The sequence below is a fragment of the Coregonus lavaretus genome (assembly GCF_964263955.1).
Source record: "Coregonus lavaretus genome assembly, chromosome: 36".
NCBI lineage: Eukaryota > Metazoa > Chordata > Actinopteri > Salmoniformes > Salmonidae > Coregonus > Coregonus lavaretus.
In genome coordinates, this window is record NC_140023.1 from 3493495 (window position 1) to 3510137 (window position 16643).

A 16643-nucleotide genomic window follows, 5' to 3' on the forward strand; every position below is an offset into this window, starting at 1 on the left:
TCTCGCACTCTCTCTCGCACTCTCTCTCGATCTCTCTATCTCGATCTCGGTCGCTCGTTCTCTCGCTCTCTCTATCGCTCGCTCTCTCTCTATCGCTCTCTCTCTCTCTATCGCTCGCTATTTCTCTCTATCGCTCGCTCTCTCTCTATCGCTCTCTCTCTCTCCCTCCCTAGTTGGCCAGGTGAAGTTTGACCCCCCGTTGAGGAAGGAGACAGAGCCCCATCATGAGCTGGTGAGTAGCCTGGTCCTGCAGTGTCCCCCTGATACCACTGTGGCTGAACCCTGTGTGTCGGTGCCGTAACAGGAACAAAAAAACATAGATCGGCCCCCTTAGCTGAGATTCTGCTACAGTTCAAATCACAATGAATGCATATCTGATCTCAAGTCATCCGTATTATCAATCTCCCAGTGTAGCATATTCCCTGAACTTTTTTGTCCTCAATTTGTCTGAATGCACCCCTGGCAGAGGTTTCAGTGCAGGGTTCATACGGCATGCATGGCCACCCCTCTTCTCTCCCCTCACTCTCATCCCTCACTCTCATCCCTCACTCCCTACCTCTCTTATCAATCCTCTCCCCTGCTTTAATCCCTTTCTCTGATTGGATGGCATTAACTTTGAATTAACAGGTCTTTCTCACTCTGCCTGTTGAACAGCCCGACTCTGACCCTTTTTTGGACTGTGCAGAAGAGCTGTACTACACTGCGAGATCTAATCTGGTATTTTCCCACAACTCTCCATTTCTTCTTTTGGGTTGTCTCTCTGCTTCTTAACGCTTAACCGTCCTCTTTCAGTTCGCCTTGTCTCTTTCGCGATTCTTTTTGAGTTTCTACGTTTGACGGATGTCAGTAACTGTTTGTTAATTTGTTTCTGTGAAGCTGTCTTCGCCTCATTGGCTGTTTTTGTTGTTATTCTGGTCTTATGTTGGTTGTTATTTGAACAGGATGACCTTCAACTACACAACCGGTTAGACCTCACCAGCACATTTTAAGGCTCTAGAGAGAGAGAGGAATGGCGGGATGGAGGAAAAACTGTATAGAGAGATGGAGGGTGTGGAATGGAGATATATAGGTAGAGGGATGATATACTGTTGGGAGAGGGATGTCTCTGTACAGCAGATAGGTGGATGAACCTCCTCATAGGGAAAACCTGTGTGACTGACTTGGACCCCTGAGGCCATGGCCTATTAGAGCAGGAACAGATCAAGCCCTAAGCTGCCATTACCAGTCCCCCCTGCCTCCTTCTGCCAAAATATTACTGACTCCACAGTCACAGTTAAACTTGTTAGACCTCATTTCTTTCTGTCATATACTGGGAGATGTATTGACGTGACTGAGGCAGCAGGATATGGCAGTTTGTTAGCATAAGGTAAGAATGTTAGCTGAGCTCTCTTTAGCTTAATGTAGTATGGCTATGTCAGTTTGCGGTGTGTTGGCCCATAGGAGTCAGGCTCTGTCACTTGGCTGTGAAGGGGGAATACCGGTATCTATATCCTCACTGGAAAAACCTATATGTCCACTGATCTGATGGACCCACAATGATACTGTTCAGTAACGTCAGTCACATTGATGCAGTACACACACACACACACACACACGGATGACTATGCTATGTGAATGATACAAATGGAAAATCTACTGTGTAAAGGTGTTGTAGTACAAGGGGCTATACAGAGGTATCTCAGCAGAATTCGCTGCAACGGTATGGGCGAAGGGTGGCTTTTGTGTGTGTGTTCCATAGTGCATAATGCTGTCATATCCCTTTACTTTTATCACACGTGCACATTAGAAACATCTACCATAATTCAAAGTGGTGTTTCTCTAAGCACCACTGCAGTGGTGACCTCTGACCTGTAGTGTCATCAGCTCTCTGTGGGCGCTGTCTGCCAGCCCTGAGGTTGTTATTCTCACGGAGTCAAGGTCCTGTAACGTCCTGGATGGCCTGTTCGTTAGGGTCATCACTGTGACCAGGGAGTCATTAGGTTAGACCACACTCTGCCTTCTCTCTCTCCACACAATCTCTACGTGTTTTTAGGTGTTGTGTTTATGTATGCGTCTCACCTCTTAATATAGTTGATGCAGTACAGTAGGTAACCTGGGCCATGGCTGTGTGTGTCGTTGTGTTTCAGAAACAGTCCTGTAATTGTGATATGCCTCCCTCTAGGATCTCCAGCGGGAGTATGGACAGGAATCTCCACACCTGACAGGAGGGAACAAGTAAGTCACACTTTCTGGGTTTCTACTCCTCGTCCTCCTCTATTCTTCCTGTCCCTTCCCTATGCTTGATCATCTTTCCTACCTATCTCTCCTTCATCTGTTCTCCTTGCCTCTCCAGCTCTCCTCTCTTCTTCTTTCAACTCTCCTCGCCTCCCCCGCTCTCTCTCTCTCTTCTTCACCTTCTCTTGTCCTCACCTCCCCCGCTCTCCCTTCCTCCTCTCCTGTCCTCCTGTTTTATCTGAATAGGGATTAGCCCGAGCAGATGGTGGTGTGGTACTGAGGTGACTTCCTGTAGAGAGAAAGGCATCTGATGCGTCTGATCATTTATTCATGACACCTTTCCTGGAACGCAGCTCAGCTCAGAAGAAGTGCCCTGTAAGCACTGTGTGTGTGAAATAACATAGACAGACTCGCAGCTGCTTAAACCTAGAATGATCTGCTCCATAGCAGGATGGGGTGGAGTGATAGATGGTGTGTTTTCTGTGTATAGGATAAATCAGACGAGGATTATTGAAAAAGCCACTCCTTCCAGATCTGAGGCACTCTGAATCTTATTCTGTTATCTGATTACTGAACAATTGATGTCCACATTCCTTCACCCTTCTCACACTGGACAGACCCATAGGGTTTATATTGTCACCTGCATACACACACACACTGTTGCTTACACATAGCTGACCTGACACTTTCACACATCCCAGGTGAGTGTACAGCTTTGAGTGGCTAAGGTAAATGTTCGATGGGTTATGATGTCATCTCAGCTGGGATGAAACTCACACACACTCAAGCACGCTGAATGAATCTTCTCTGTGGTTTCCATGGGTTTTTGCCCTGTAGCATTAAAGAATGTCATGTTAAATTAGGTCAGGCACCCCCCTCTGAGAAATAATGCCTTTACTCATGTCATGTGCGATTCTGTCACTGAGTTGATGCTTTTCGTCCTCCTTTTTTAACTTCTCCTTCGTTCATTTCACTCGTTATTTGACAGGAGTCTTCTCAAATCAGTGGAGGAGGAGCTTAAGCAGAGGTGAGTTAGGCCACGCCCCTCAAGACTCGACCTGCAACTGCTCTGGTTTTTGATTCGCTGACACGCCATAACCGCGCTCACCCCAGCAGCCAATCAATGTTAACGCAGGACTAATCCAGCCAATCAGTGTCAAGCAAAACTAATCTGCTCTGACTGCTGCATTATGGCATGATTCTATTGTGTCCGTTGTTGTTCAATGTTTCCAATCAGGACAGGCTGCGCTGTGAGATCACCAGACACCGTGAACTTCAAAAAAGCATGGCTTATACACTGACTTAATTACTTAGTATATAAGCCCTATCTAGTTACAGTCTATAGTGAAATCACCCAGCCCTATAAGTAAGATGAGTAAAATTAGCAAAATAGAGCATTAAGGTTTAGTAAGCCACATTCTTATTTGGTTTAATTCTATAGCCATGTAGTCCTTTAGTTAAGCTGTACCTTTATGTAGTTTTAAGTGTTGTCATTATGTTACGCTAGCCGTGTAGTTCGAGTTAATTTCCCCTTGTCTCAGTGTCTCCTCCCAGTGGGTAAAAGAGGAGAGCAGCTTGACTTTGCCTCTTGGCCTCTTTGCCTTGCTGTGAGCCCCCCCCATCTCCTCGGGGGTCATATGGCACATTTAGAGACTGATGATGATGAAACTCAACAGTAAGTCATTTCATTCATTTCATTTCAGTCATTTAGCAGACACTCTTTTCCAGAGCGACTTACAGTTAGTGAGTGCATACATTTTCATACTGGCCCCCCGTGGGAAACGAACCCACAACCCTGGCGTTGCAAGCGCCATGCTCTACCAACTGAGCTACAGGGGACTGTAAGTTCTTCTCGTGTTTTAGTCCATCCGCCCTCTCTGAGGAGGAGGAGGAGGAAGGCTACCTCTTCCAGTTTCATTCACACATCTTCATGCCGGATTTCACACCATCACGCCCGTTCTGTGCTTTTAGTGCCCTCCTGTGCTCCCTCTCCGTCTCTCTGCACCGCCTTGATTCCTCCAACGGTTGAGTTTGATCTATGGACTCAGACATGGGTCTCGTTCATTAAGACAGTAGAGCAGAACTTGACCCCTGCCATTCCTTATCTTTTTCTTGGTGTGTGTTCATCATTCTGTGACACCTGCTTCCATGCTTGCTGACCTCGGTGTGTGTTCATACCGCCTTTTTGCCATCTGTTCCCGATGTGTGTTCTCGCTGCTTGTATCCTTTCTTGTTTAAAACCCTTTCCACCTGTTTAACCCTAGTGCCACTCAGGTTTGTGTTCTCATGGTGATGTTGAACTTGTGACTCTGTTTGATTGGTGCCATGTCTATGTCCGTCATGATTGAGTGGTCTCTGATTGGCTCATACTGTACATACACATTACATTGACTGGGCCGTTGGGATACCCTGTTCAAGGGAATGCTAACATCTTGTGTGTCAGTTGTCTTGTGGTGTTTTCGGGGGTTGACAGACCTTTGTTGTCTTTACCCACACCTGACCTGTTGTCTAAAACTATGTTGTGTTACTTAGTTGTCTAATACTGTGTTGTGATAGAAGACCATGTTGTTTGAAGTGATAGTCTGTCAATGTGTCTGTCATTCTGTCTTAACACTTATTGTGACAGCGATGTTTTGTAGCTGTCAATATGTGGAACCTTCGGAATCTTGTCACTGTCTAACAAACCTAACCCCAACTCAATCTCTCCCTCTAGCAAACACAGCACCATCATGAGGCCCAAAGTCCCACCTCCACTGCCCCCCAAGGTAGGACCACTAGCATATGTCATACTGCAGCATTTTGGATCACAATCAAACAACCACGACTACTATTTAGTGGAAAGGACCCTCGAGCAAAATTCTGAGTTGCATACATCAATATTTTCTCTCAAAGCTAATTCAAACTATTGACATTACATTTGTAAGATGGGCAGCAGAGCTTGACCCATGAGTAATAAAAGGGCAGGCATTAATCAACCTCTAGAGATTGTCTACCTTTCTGCTGTCTCTCTCGCTCTCTCTATGTCTCATCTCTCCATTTCCTCCCACTCTCCCTCCAGCCCAAGTCTATCTGTCCGCCCCAGGAGAGCCCGTCCCAGGGAGAGGACGATGGAGGTGGAGGGGGGACCATCAAGCGCTGCCCCGTACCCGAGAGCCCCGCCCGACCCGCCTCAAATGTACCCCCCCGCCCTCCACCCCCACGCCTGGCCCCCCACAGACGCAGTAGCCTAGGTAACGAGAGTACACAGAGCCAGGCTGGCTCAGAGCCCGAGGGGAATGATGATGGGAGCTTTAGGCATTTCTGGGAGTGGCTTCATGCCCCACACACGGAAGAGGAATTGGAAGATGTGTTGGAGGAGGAGGAAGAAGAGAGTAAGGCCGGCCGATTGGTAGCCCCGTAGACGTCGCTCCTCCCTGATTGGTTGTTAGTCCCATCAATCAGCATCCGTAGTGTCTCGCACCGCCGCTCCCTCCCTCCCCTCCCCCTTTCCTCTGTCTGTCTGTGGATGTATATAGTGCGGTGTTGTTGCTGCAGTCATGTGACCCTCTCTGCAACCAAACTCCTGCCTCCTTTCTCCCATCGTTGATATCACATGTTCTCTATGAAGCAATCAAAATGTTATTGAACTCTGAATGTAATCAAGCATTCGAAATGTGATACGCCATTCTCAGTTCAGTATGTTAGCATGATCGAATCATTTAGTTTGAGAGATGTCCCACTCTTGTAATCCTAACCAAACATATTCCATTAATACTGATAAGTAGTAATTAGATTTTAGCATATGTGCGTACGTCTCAGTAGAACACTCACACCATTGATCTACTGTCTATTCAGGCAGCCCAATTCTGAGCTTTTTCCACTCATTTGTCTTTTGACCAATCAGATCAGCTCTTTTGCAAATAATTGGGCAGAAGATCAGAATTAGACTGCCTGTGTAAATGCAGCTTTAATCTCATGCACATACACACACGTGTTGAACACCACACACACTCACACACACACAGAGGCATGCGCACACACACACACACACACACACACACAGACAGAGGTATGCACACACACACACACACACACACACACAGAGGCATGCACACACTCACCGAGGTAAGTGTAATAAACATGTCTCCCGCTGCAGGTAATGGATTGAGCTCTCACCAGAATGGAGAGAAGGACAGTGCTACTGAGAGGCAGTCCACCATGCCCCCTAGTGTCCCCATACGGAAAGACAAGAAGGACATTCCTGTAATGCCACCAGATCCTGCACACTCTCCTTATTAACAGTGACATTTCAATACATTCCCTTTCATTCCACACTAGGGCATCACCACACTGATGTATTATTAAAGCCAGTAAACCATTCATCTAAAACGAATGTGGACCAGTGATCATCAACCTTATGTGTCTCTCTGTATGCATCTCCTCCCCCTCTTTTCAGAAGCCTGTCAGTAATGGTCTCCCACCCACACCCAAGGTCCATGTGAGTATGATGCTAACAGACATGCTAACTTACTGAAACATTATGAATCGAAGTCAAAAGTGGTGTTGGCCTCTAAAATGGAGCTTTCAAAACAAGACCTTTCAAGAAAAGATTACTATTGTGTTTGGCTTCCCTCTAACTGTCCATCCTCCATCGTTCTTGCTCCTCAGATGGGGGCCTGTTTCTCCAAGGTGTTCAACGGCTGCCCGTTGAAAATCCATTGTGCCACATCCTGGATCAACCCAGACACCAGAGGTAGGACATTGGGAAAACAACGTAGCGTAGCCTATCAGTGGCTCGGGTGTCACTTTTTACATCTTTATTGTCATGACTTATTATATGAATCGTTGCCATGTTGATGATTTTGATTAAAGGGGTACTTCGGGATTTTGGCAATTAGGCTCTTTATCTACTTTCCCAGAGTCAGATGCACTCATGGATACCATTTTTATTTCTGCATCCAGTATGAGGGAAGTTAGATGTAGTTTTGCGAGTCAATGCTTACTAACATTAGCACAATGACTGGAAGTCTATGGTATCTACTAGCATGCTAGCAGTTACCATAGACTTCCAGTCATTGCGCTAACTCTAGTTAGCAATTGCGCTGATGCTAGTTAGAAACATCCTTTAAACTGCATGCAGAGACAAAAAAAATGTATCCACAAGTTCATCTGACTCTGGGAAAGTAGATAAAGGGCTTCATTGCCAAAATCCTGAAGTATTCCTTTAACATGACTAATAGGCTCTTTGTTTTGTCTTTGTTTCAGACCAATATTTGATATTTGGTGCTGAGGAGGGGATCTACACTTTAAACCTGAATGAACTGCACGAGACATCAATGGAGCAGGTTTGATCTGGTTGAAGTAACATATTGCTCACAAGGCTTTTTTTCTTCAATGGAGGATTCTAAATGTTGTTTCAAATCTTTATTGGCTCTCTCCATCCGTTCTGTCCCCAGCTCTTTCCCCGGCGGTGCACTTGGCTTTATGTTATGAATAACTGCTTGCTCTCTATATCTGGTAAGACTATCTTGGACCTACAGTGAGGGGAAAAAAGTATTTTATCCCCTGCTGATTTTGTACGTTTGCCCACTGACAAAGACATGATCAGTCTATAATTTTAATGGTAGGTTTATTTAAACAGTGAGAGACAGAATAACAACAAAAAATTCCAGAAAAACGCATGTCAAAAATGTTATAAATTGATTTGCATTTTAATGAGGGAAATAAGTATTTGACCCCTCTGCAAAACATGACTTAGTACTTGGTGGCAAAACCCTTGTTGGCAATCACAGAGGTCAGACATTTCTTGTAGTTGGCCACCAGGTTTGCACACATCTCAGGAGGGATTTTGTTCCACTCCTCTTTGCAGATCTTCTCCAAGTCATTAAGGTTTCGAGGCTGACGTTTGGCAACTCAAACCTTCAGCTCCCTCCACAGATTTTCTATGGGATTAAGTTCTGGAGACTGGCTAGGCCACTCCAGGACCTTAATGTGCTTCTTCTTGAGCCACTCCTTTGTTGCCTTGGCCGTGTGTTTTGGGTCATTGTCATGCTGGAATACCCATCCACGACCCATTTTCAATGCCCTGGCTGAGGGAAGGAGGTTCTCACCCAAGATTTGACGGTACATGGCCCCGTCCATCGTCCCTTTGATGCGGTGAAGTTGTCCTGTCCCCTTAGCAGAAAAACACCCCCAAAGCATAATGTTTCCACCTCCATGTTTGACGGTGGGGATGGTGTTCTTGGGGTCATAGGCAGCATTCCTCCTCCTCCAAACATGGCGAGTTGAGTTGATGCCAAAGAGCTCGATTTTGGTCTCATCTGACCACAACACTTTCACCCAGTTCTCCTCTGAATCATTTAGATGTTCATTGGCAAACTTCAGACGGCCCTGTATATGTGCTTTCTTGAGCAGGGGGACCTTGCAGGCGCTGCAGGATTTCAGTCCTTTCAGTGTTTTCTTGGTGACTATGGTCCCAGCTGCCTTGATATCATTGACAAGATCCTCCCATGTAGTTCTGGGCTGATTCCTCACTGTTCTCATGATCATTGCAACTCCACAAGGTGAGATCTTGCATGGAGCCCCAGGCCGAGGGAGATTGACAGTTCTTATGTGTTTCTTCCATTTGCGAATAATCGCAGCAACTGTTGTCACCTTCTCACCAAGCTGCTTGGCGATGGTCTTGTAGCCCATTCCAGCCTTGTGTAGGTCTACAATCTTGTCCCTGACATCCTTGGAGAGCTCTTTGGTCTTGGCCATGGTGGAGAGTTTGGAATCTGATTGATTGATTGCTTCTGTGGACTGGTGTCTTTTTATACAGGTAACAAGCTGAGATTAGGAGCACTCCCTTTAAGAGTGTGCTCCTAATCTCAGCTCGTTACCTGTATAAAAGACACCTGGGAGCCAGAAATCTTTCTGATTGAGAGGGAGTCAAATACTTATTTCCCTCATTAAAATGCAAATCAATTTATAACATTTTTGAAATGCGTTTTTCTTGATTTTTTTGTTGTTATTCTGTCTCTCACTGTTCAAATAAACCTACCATTAAAATTATAGACTGATCATTTCTTTGTCAGTGGGCAAACGTACAAAATCAGCAGGGGATCAAATACTTTTTTCCCTCACTGTATATTGTCTTACTTTGTTGTTTGTTCTGTATCTAGTAATGGTTTTGCAGTAGTAGGAGTAATGTGCTGCTCTGGTATTTTGACATTTCTTTGCCAAAAAAGGTAGACATTTAAAGGCACTCGCCTTTAAAACTTTTACTCTGGAAAATTGAGGCAGGAATTTCTCTGTTTAAATGATGTCTGCCCTTTCCCGAAAAATATAATATTGCCCTGTAAGGTGTGTTTTGGAAGCAGACTTTTTGTCTTTTCTTTTTGGGGTCATAAATTGCCCTTTAAAAGTTTAAAAGTCTAGCTGAAAATCTTATTTTGTATTGCTTCAGGAAAAGCCTCCCAGCTCTACTCTCATAACGTAGCTGGTCTGTTTGAGCATGCCCGGCAAATGCAGAAGTTACCCATGGCCATTCCCACACACAAACTCCCAGACAAAATGATTCCAAGGTAGGATATGTGAGGTATTTTCATTCATTTGAGTTTGAACTTGGGGTGTTTAAGGGGATACATATAAAACTGATTTCTTGTTCCTTATGATCCTTGTAGGAAGTTTGCCGTATCTAATAAGATTCCAGACACAAAAGGGTGCCAAAAGTGCTGTGTAGGTGAGTTCTCAGGAGGGTGGAGTGCCCACACGAAACTGTATGCATACACATACTGTAAGTCGCTTTGGATGAACGCGTCTGCTAAATGGCATATATTATCAACTGCTGCATGGCACCATTCTTGAGGATCGTTCCAAATAATGCATAAGATATCATATTGATAGAGTATAGCTCAGAGTTCAAAGAAAGATTGTAAGAGACCTTGAATGTGTTTGTTTGTGTACAGTGAGGAACCCATACAGTGGGCACAAGTACCTGTGTGGAGCATTCCAGTCCAGTGTGGTTCTGCTGGAGTGGGTGGAGCCCATGCAGAAGTTCATGCTCATCAAGGTCAGTCAGTGTGGGTCAGTTCAGGTCATTCTGGGGCAGACTGACTGAGGATGACTAATGGGTTATAATGGACCCTATCTGGCTTGGATAAACCTAATGCAGTCCTGTTCAGAAAGCTTATTAGATTGACTAAAGTAGTGTGCAAACATTGCTTGTCTCTAACAGAGTTCAAATTATTCATGTCATCTGTGGTGTGTAACGGCATGCTAAATCTATCTCCTGTGTCTCTTCTGTAGAACATCGACTTCCCCCTGCCATGTCCTCTGGAGGTGTTTGAGATGCTGGTGGTACCGGAGCAGCAGTACCCTCTCATCTGTGTGGCCGTCAGCAAGGGCACCGAGCTCAGCCAAGTGGTCCGCTTCGGCACGGTCAACCCCAACTCAACCTCCTCCTGGTTCACAGAGGCCGGTCAGTGGAACATGGTCACGCCGATGATGATGATAGTGATGATGATCTTCATTAGGACGATGATTGTTTCTAATGAGTTGTTTTTCTGTCCCCTCAGATACGCCCCAGACGTGTGTCATCCACGTCACCCAGTTAGAGAGGGACACCATATTAGTTTGTCTCGACAGTACGTTTTACTTCCCCGTAACAACTTGACTAACCCAAATAATAATTGTATTCTCAATGGAGAAATTCCAGCTTCTGCATAAAACTATTTTCTGTGCTCAGGGTGTATAAAGATAGTGAACTTACAGGGAAGGTTGAAGTCAAGCAGGAAGTTATCTGCTGAGCTGACGTTTAACTTCCAGATCGAGGCGATAGGTACGTTTCCATAACCATGGTATTCACACTTCTACCCAGCCCAAATAAACTAAAGACTGGGTCCTGTTGTGCTAAAGACAGATATTTCCATCTGTGTATACATCTCTACGCAGAAAGATAATTCGATATCCTGAGAATGTTTCTCCTGTGACGCATTTCTCAGCTCGTATCTGTGCTTTTTGTGGTTCAATGTAACCCCCACGTGTCTTTGCAGTGTGTCTCCAAGATAGCGTTCTGGCGTTTTGGAGACATGGTATGCAAGGACGGAGTTTCAAGACGAATGAGGTAAGCTGAGGACATTTAGGTGTGTGGATGTCTGAGAGGAGTTGTTTCTTTGTGTACACTAGAGGGTAACCTTTTTTTCCTGTCACATCCCGGTCCTGTTTATAACAACAACAACAAAAAATTATCCTGTTGTATGTGTTTGAATATTATCTTAAATGATCCTTTGTCTGTCTGCACTCAAGATCACCCAGGAGATCTCTGATAACACACGGATCTTCAGACTGCTGGGATCTGACAGGTGAGTAAAATAATCCATGATGCTCAAGGTCACCTCACCTGACACACTTGGACACACTCACATACTTTGACCCCTTTCACTTTTACACTGGCAATTATATTTTTTATAAATATTTCTCTTTTAGCTATTTCAGTTTACACTGGCGATAACATTAACATGGATGTTGTCATGATGGCCATTTTGTTTTCGAATGACCTGTTGCAGTAGTATAGAACCCTGATTGCCTGAAGTCTTTGGTGTTGTTGGTTTTATGCATGCTTGCTTGTCTCTTAATGGCTTGTTTGATTTTGTGAATGAAGAAACTCTCAGCACGACAGTTCAGGGCAGGAGGGAGCCGCCAGTCTGCCCAGGTATACTCACTGCTCCCTGGGTCACACCAGGTCTCGCCTAGCCTACAGACTCTCTGATCTATGAATGTCCCCTGTGGGGACCCTGGATTTCATTCCGCCTGTATGAGTGTGTGGGTGTGTGTCTAATGCTCCTATAATCTCTGAACCCATTGTATTTCTGTTTTCTTGGGTCAGTAACTACTTTGTTACAGCACGTTGACCCTCTTAACATGATGGAATTTGTCTATGGGGCTTGAGTATGTTCTGAATAGGATCTGGGCTTGTGGATGTTGGGGCGTCTGTTGGTGTGAAAGTGTTTTTTCTGTGTGTGACGCTTACATCCTTAATCCTCCTGGTCCCCTCTGGGATGTATACTTTCACAGTGTGAGGCTGATCTGAACATGATCTTGTGTGTTTTAGAGTGGTGGTGTTGGAGAGCAGGCCGACAGACAACCCCACAGCACCCAGCAACCTCTACATCCTGGCTGGACACGAGAACAGCTACTGATCACACCGCACAGCATCCTGAGAACACAAGTCGCTATAGAAAGACGGACACTATAGACAGAAAGACACTATAGACAGACAGACACACTATAGACAGACAGACACACTATAGACAGACAGACACACTATAGACAGACAGACACACTACAGACACACACTATAGACAAACACTATAGACAGACAGACAGACAGACAGACTATAGACAGACACACTATAGACAGACAGACAGACATGCACACTATAGACATAGACAGACAGACAGACACACTATAGACACTGACAGACACACACTATACAGACACACACTATAGACAGACAGACACACACTATAGACACAGACAGACACACTATACAGACAGACACACTATAGACACAGGCAGACACACTATAGACACAGACAGACAGACTATAGAGACAGACAGACAGACTATAGAGACAGACAGACTATAGAGACAGACAGAGAGACACACACTAGAGACAGACAGACACACTATAGACAGACAGACAGACACACTATAGACAGACAGACAGACAGACACTATAGACAGACAGACAGACAGACAGACAGACAGACAGACACACACACTGTAGACAGACAGACAGACAGACAGACAGACAGACAGACAGACAGACAGACAGACAGACAGACAGACAGACAGACAGACAGACAGACACACTATAGACACAGACCGACAGACACACACACTAGACAGACAGACACACTATAGACACAGACAGGCAGACACTATAGACAGACACTACTGCTTTAGCTTCACAGAAGACAGATCCTTCAAGGGTCCGCTTCCCACTTGCCTTTTACTTCCTTTAACACCTTTATTTATTGTGGCAGGTAGCAAACACCTGGATGACTTCTATATGATTTCAACCACTGTTAGCATCTTAGCCCACACCACACAAGTGCTTAATTGACCGCTATTTAATTGTTGTAAATATAAATTTAGTATTTTTTTGCAGAAAGGTACCCTGGCTACTCTGGGGTTGTACACTAAAGACTGGTTATGTAGATACGTGTGCATAGGTGTTCTGTACAGGTATGGAGACTATAAAGATTTTAAGGGGTGATGAGTGGTGACCAGGGACAGGATTTGAAGCCCTCTCTCTGAGGTTTGGCTAAGTCTGAGCAACAAGGAAGTACCACTTACTGATAATGTCATTCTGCACGCATCGTCAGCCCAAATGTGGGAACTTCCTTTCTGGTTTGCTTTGAGAAATGTCTAATGGGAGATCTACAGTTTCATTCTTAGCTTCCACTTCTAACTCTATGAGATGAACATTCATTAAAAACTGTTTTAATTGCAGGCTTTCTTCCCAGCTTAGTTCTATGCTTTTTTAATACTGTGGAATCACTGGTGTTAAAATTTGCACAAAAATATATTTAAAAAAGAAATGTGACGTTGTATGTAACTGTATGTGTGTGTGTAAAACTTAAAGTAAACATACATATGTTCTCACAAGCTGTGACACAGGGGTTGCATTAGATAAGGAGAGTTATTCTAGAACACTCACTGAACTTTACTGAAATACTTTGAGACCGTGGAGGGTCAAAGGTCAAATACTAAAACAGGCTCCAGCGGTACTATTGTTTTAAGTACCACAGTTCATGTTGTAATTCTCAATGTCAATATCGATCAGATACACTATAGTCAAATGGTGAGAACAAAACATTGCTTACTGTAGGGCTCAGTGAAGATGTTACATGTTTTTATGTAATGCCAAATTTGTTCTCAATTTATGGCCAAAATTAGTTGGGTGTGTCTACCTCGTATCAGAATAAAAAAGAAAAGAGTTGTGTAGAAGGAAAAAAAGTCTAAACACTACAAGATTCATGTTGGTTTTAATTTACACACTAAAAATGTGTAATGATTATGGACAAACTAGCTCTTCCTTTCTGCTACATTACCATTTTTCAAATTGCAATGCACATTATTACATGTATATACTGTAAAATAAAATCGGTTGGTTTTACATACTGTATAATTGCCTATATTTTGTTTCAAATGTGTAACAGATTTATGAAACTAGTTAACACATTAAAAGAAGGAACTGAAGGCTGTTGTCTGTCGTAGAGAAATATTATGATGGAAATATTGAATCTGTTTCACATGTTATGGTTTGCAAGCTTTGTTTTGTAGATAAGTACAAATATTTTTCAATGGGAAGTAATTGCTAGGCAGGCAATATCATTTGTGTGATGGTTTTTCAGAAATACATTCTTGGTTGGTTATAACGTGCTATATCAAATATTGATTACAACGTAGACTTTTCTTATTTTGTTTAAGTCTTGTCACAATTTCATTTATAAAAAAGTAAATAACTTCACATTAAAAATCAACATTCTTCTATTTTGATTTGAGGGGTAGATATTTATTCCAATCATCTTGATGGCAAATTATAGATCTTTACCTATATTATTGCAGTTCATGAGTATACAGTATTATACAAAATATATTTTCTCCATGGATATTGAGGAGACCTCTAAAATTGAAAACTAGCACTAATTCAAAAACTAAGATACTAAACCTATACAGCATATTTACAGTAGTTATATAAGAAAGGAGTACGTCAGTCTGTTTTGGTCTTCCAGCATGTTTCATATTGTATTGCAGTGTATGTGTGTCTATATACAGTTGAAGTCAGAAGTTTACGTACACTTAGGTTGGAGTCATTAAAACTCGTTTTTCAACCACTACACACATTTCTTGTTTACAAACTATAGTTTTGGCAAGTCGGTTAGGACATCTACTTTGTGCATGACACAAGTAATTTTACCAACAATTGTTTACAGACAGATTATTTCACTTATAATTCACTGTATCACAATTCCAGTGGGTCAGAAGTTTACATACACTAAGTTGACTGTGCCTTTAAACAGCTTGGAAAATTCCAGAAAATGATGTCATGGCTTTAGAAGCTTCTGATAGGCTAATTGACATCGTTTGAGTCAATTGGAGGTGTACCTGTGGATGTATTTCAAGGCCTACCTTCAAACTCGGTTCCTCTTTGCTTGACATCATAGGAAAATCAAAACAAATCAGCCAAGACCTCAGAAATAAAAATGTAGACCTCCACAAGTCTGGTTCATCCTTGGGAGCAATTTCCAAACACCTGAAGGTACCACGTTCATCTGTACAAACAATAGTACGCAAGCATAAACACCATGGGACCACGCAGCCGTCATACCGCTGAGGAAGGAGACGCGTTCTGTCTCCTAGAGATGAACGTACTTTGGTGCGAAAAGTGCAAATCAATCCCAGAACAACAGCAAAAGACATTGTGAAGATGCTGGAGGAAACGGGTACAAAAGTATCTATATCCACAGTAAAACAAGTCCTATATCGACATAACCTGAAAGGCCGCTCAGCAAGGAAGAAGCCACTGCTCCAAAACCGCCATAAAAAAGCCAGACTACGGTTTGCAACTGCACATGGGGACAAAGATCGTACTTTTTGGAGAAATGTCCTCTGGTCTGATGAAACAAAAATAGAACTGTTTGGCCATAATGACCATCGTTATGTTTGGAGGAAAAAGGGGCCGGCTTGCAAGCCGAAGAACACCATCCCAACCGTGAACCACGGGGGTGGCAGCATCATGCTGTGGGGGTGCTTTGCTGCAGGAGAGACTGGTGCACTTCACAAAATAGATGGCATCATGAGGAAGGAAAATTATATGGATATATTGAAGCAACATCTCAAGACATCAGTCAGGAAGTTAAAGCTTGGTCGCTAAAGGGTCTTCCAAATGGACAATGACCCCAAGCATACTTCCAAAGTTGTGGCAAAATGGCTTAAGGACAACAAAGTCAAGGTTTTAGAGTGGCCATCACAAAGTCCTGACCTCAATCCTATAGAAAATGTGTGGTTAGAACTGAAAAGGCGTGTGCGAGCAAGGAGGCCTACAAACCTGACTCAGTTACACCAGCTCTGTCAGGAGGAATGGGCCAAAATTCACCCAACTTATTGTGGGAAGCTTGTGGAAGGCTACCCGAAACATTTGACCCAAGTTAAACAATTTAAAGGCAATGCTACCAAATACTAATTGAGTGTATGTAAACTTCTGACCCACTGGGAATGTGATGAAAGAAATAAAAGCTGAAATAAATAATTCTCTCTACTATTATTCTGACATTTTATATTCTTAAAATAAAGATGTTATCCTAACTGACCTAAAACAGGGAAGTTTTACTAGGATTAAATGTCAGGAATTGTGAAAAACTGAGTTTAAATGTATTTGGCTAAGGTGTATGTAAAC

At 43.5% G+C, this 16643-nt stretch overlaps 1 protein-coding gene across 2 annotated transcripts in view; it reads left to right on the plus strand.

Annotated features, from left to right (window-relative positions):
• LOC311110614 (mitogen-activated protein kinase kinase kinase kinase 3-like) overlaps positions 1–14362 on the plus strand; it is a 73502-nt gene extending 59140 nt beyond the window's left edge. The window contains exons 14-33 of one of the 2 annotated variants that reach the window (XM_084153135.1): positions 174–232; positions 2162–2214; positions 3203–3241; positions 4928–4979; positions 5273–5444; positions 6350–6456; positions 6650–6691; positions 6862–6946; positions 7459–7538; positions 7650–7710; positions 9641–9758; positions 9858–9916; positions 10143–10246; positions 10483–10654; positions 10752–10820; positions 10922–11014; positions 11229–11299; positions 11482–11537; positions 11837–11887; positions 12287–14362. In XM_084153135.1, coding sequence (XP_084009261.1) covers positions 174–232; positions 2162–2214; positions 3203–3241; positions 4928–4979; positions 5273–5444; positions 6350–6456; positions 6650–6691; positions 6862–6946; positions 7459–7538; positions 7650–7710; positions 9641–9758; positions 9858–9916; positions 10143–10246; positions 10483–10654; positions 10752–10820; positions 10922–11014; positions 11229–11299; positions 11482–11537; positions 11837–11887; positions 12287–12374 — 1631 coding nt within the window. In that variant the 3' untranslated portion in view covers positions 12375–14362. The remainder of the gene's footprint in view (positions 1–173; positions 233–2161; positions 2215–3202; positions 3242–4927; positions 4980–5272; positions 5445–6349; positions 6457–6649; positions 6692–6861; positions 6947–7458; positions 7539–7649; positions 7711–9640; positions 9759–9857; positions 9917–10142; positions 10247–10482; positions 10655–10751; positions 10821–10921; positions 11015–11228; positions 11300–11481; positions 11538–11836; positions 11888–12286) is intronic. The other variant, XM_084153136.1, reaches the window with a different exon arrangement.
• The last annotated feature ends 2281 nt before the right edge of the window (positions 14363–16643 follow it).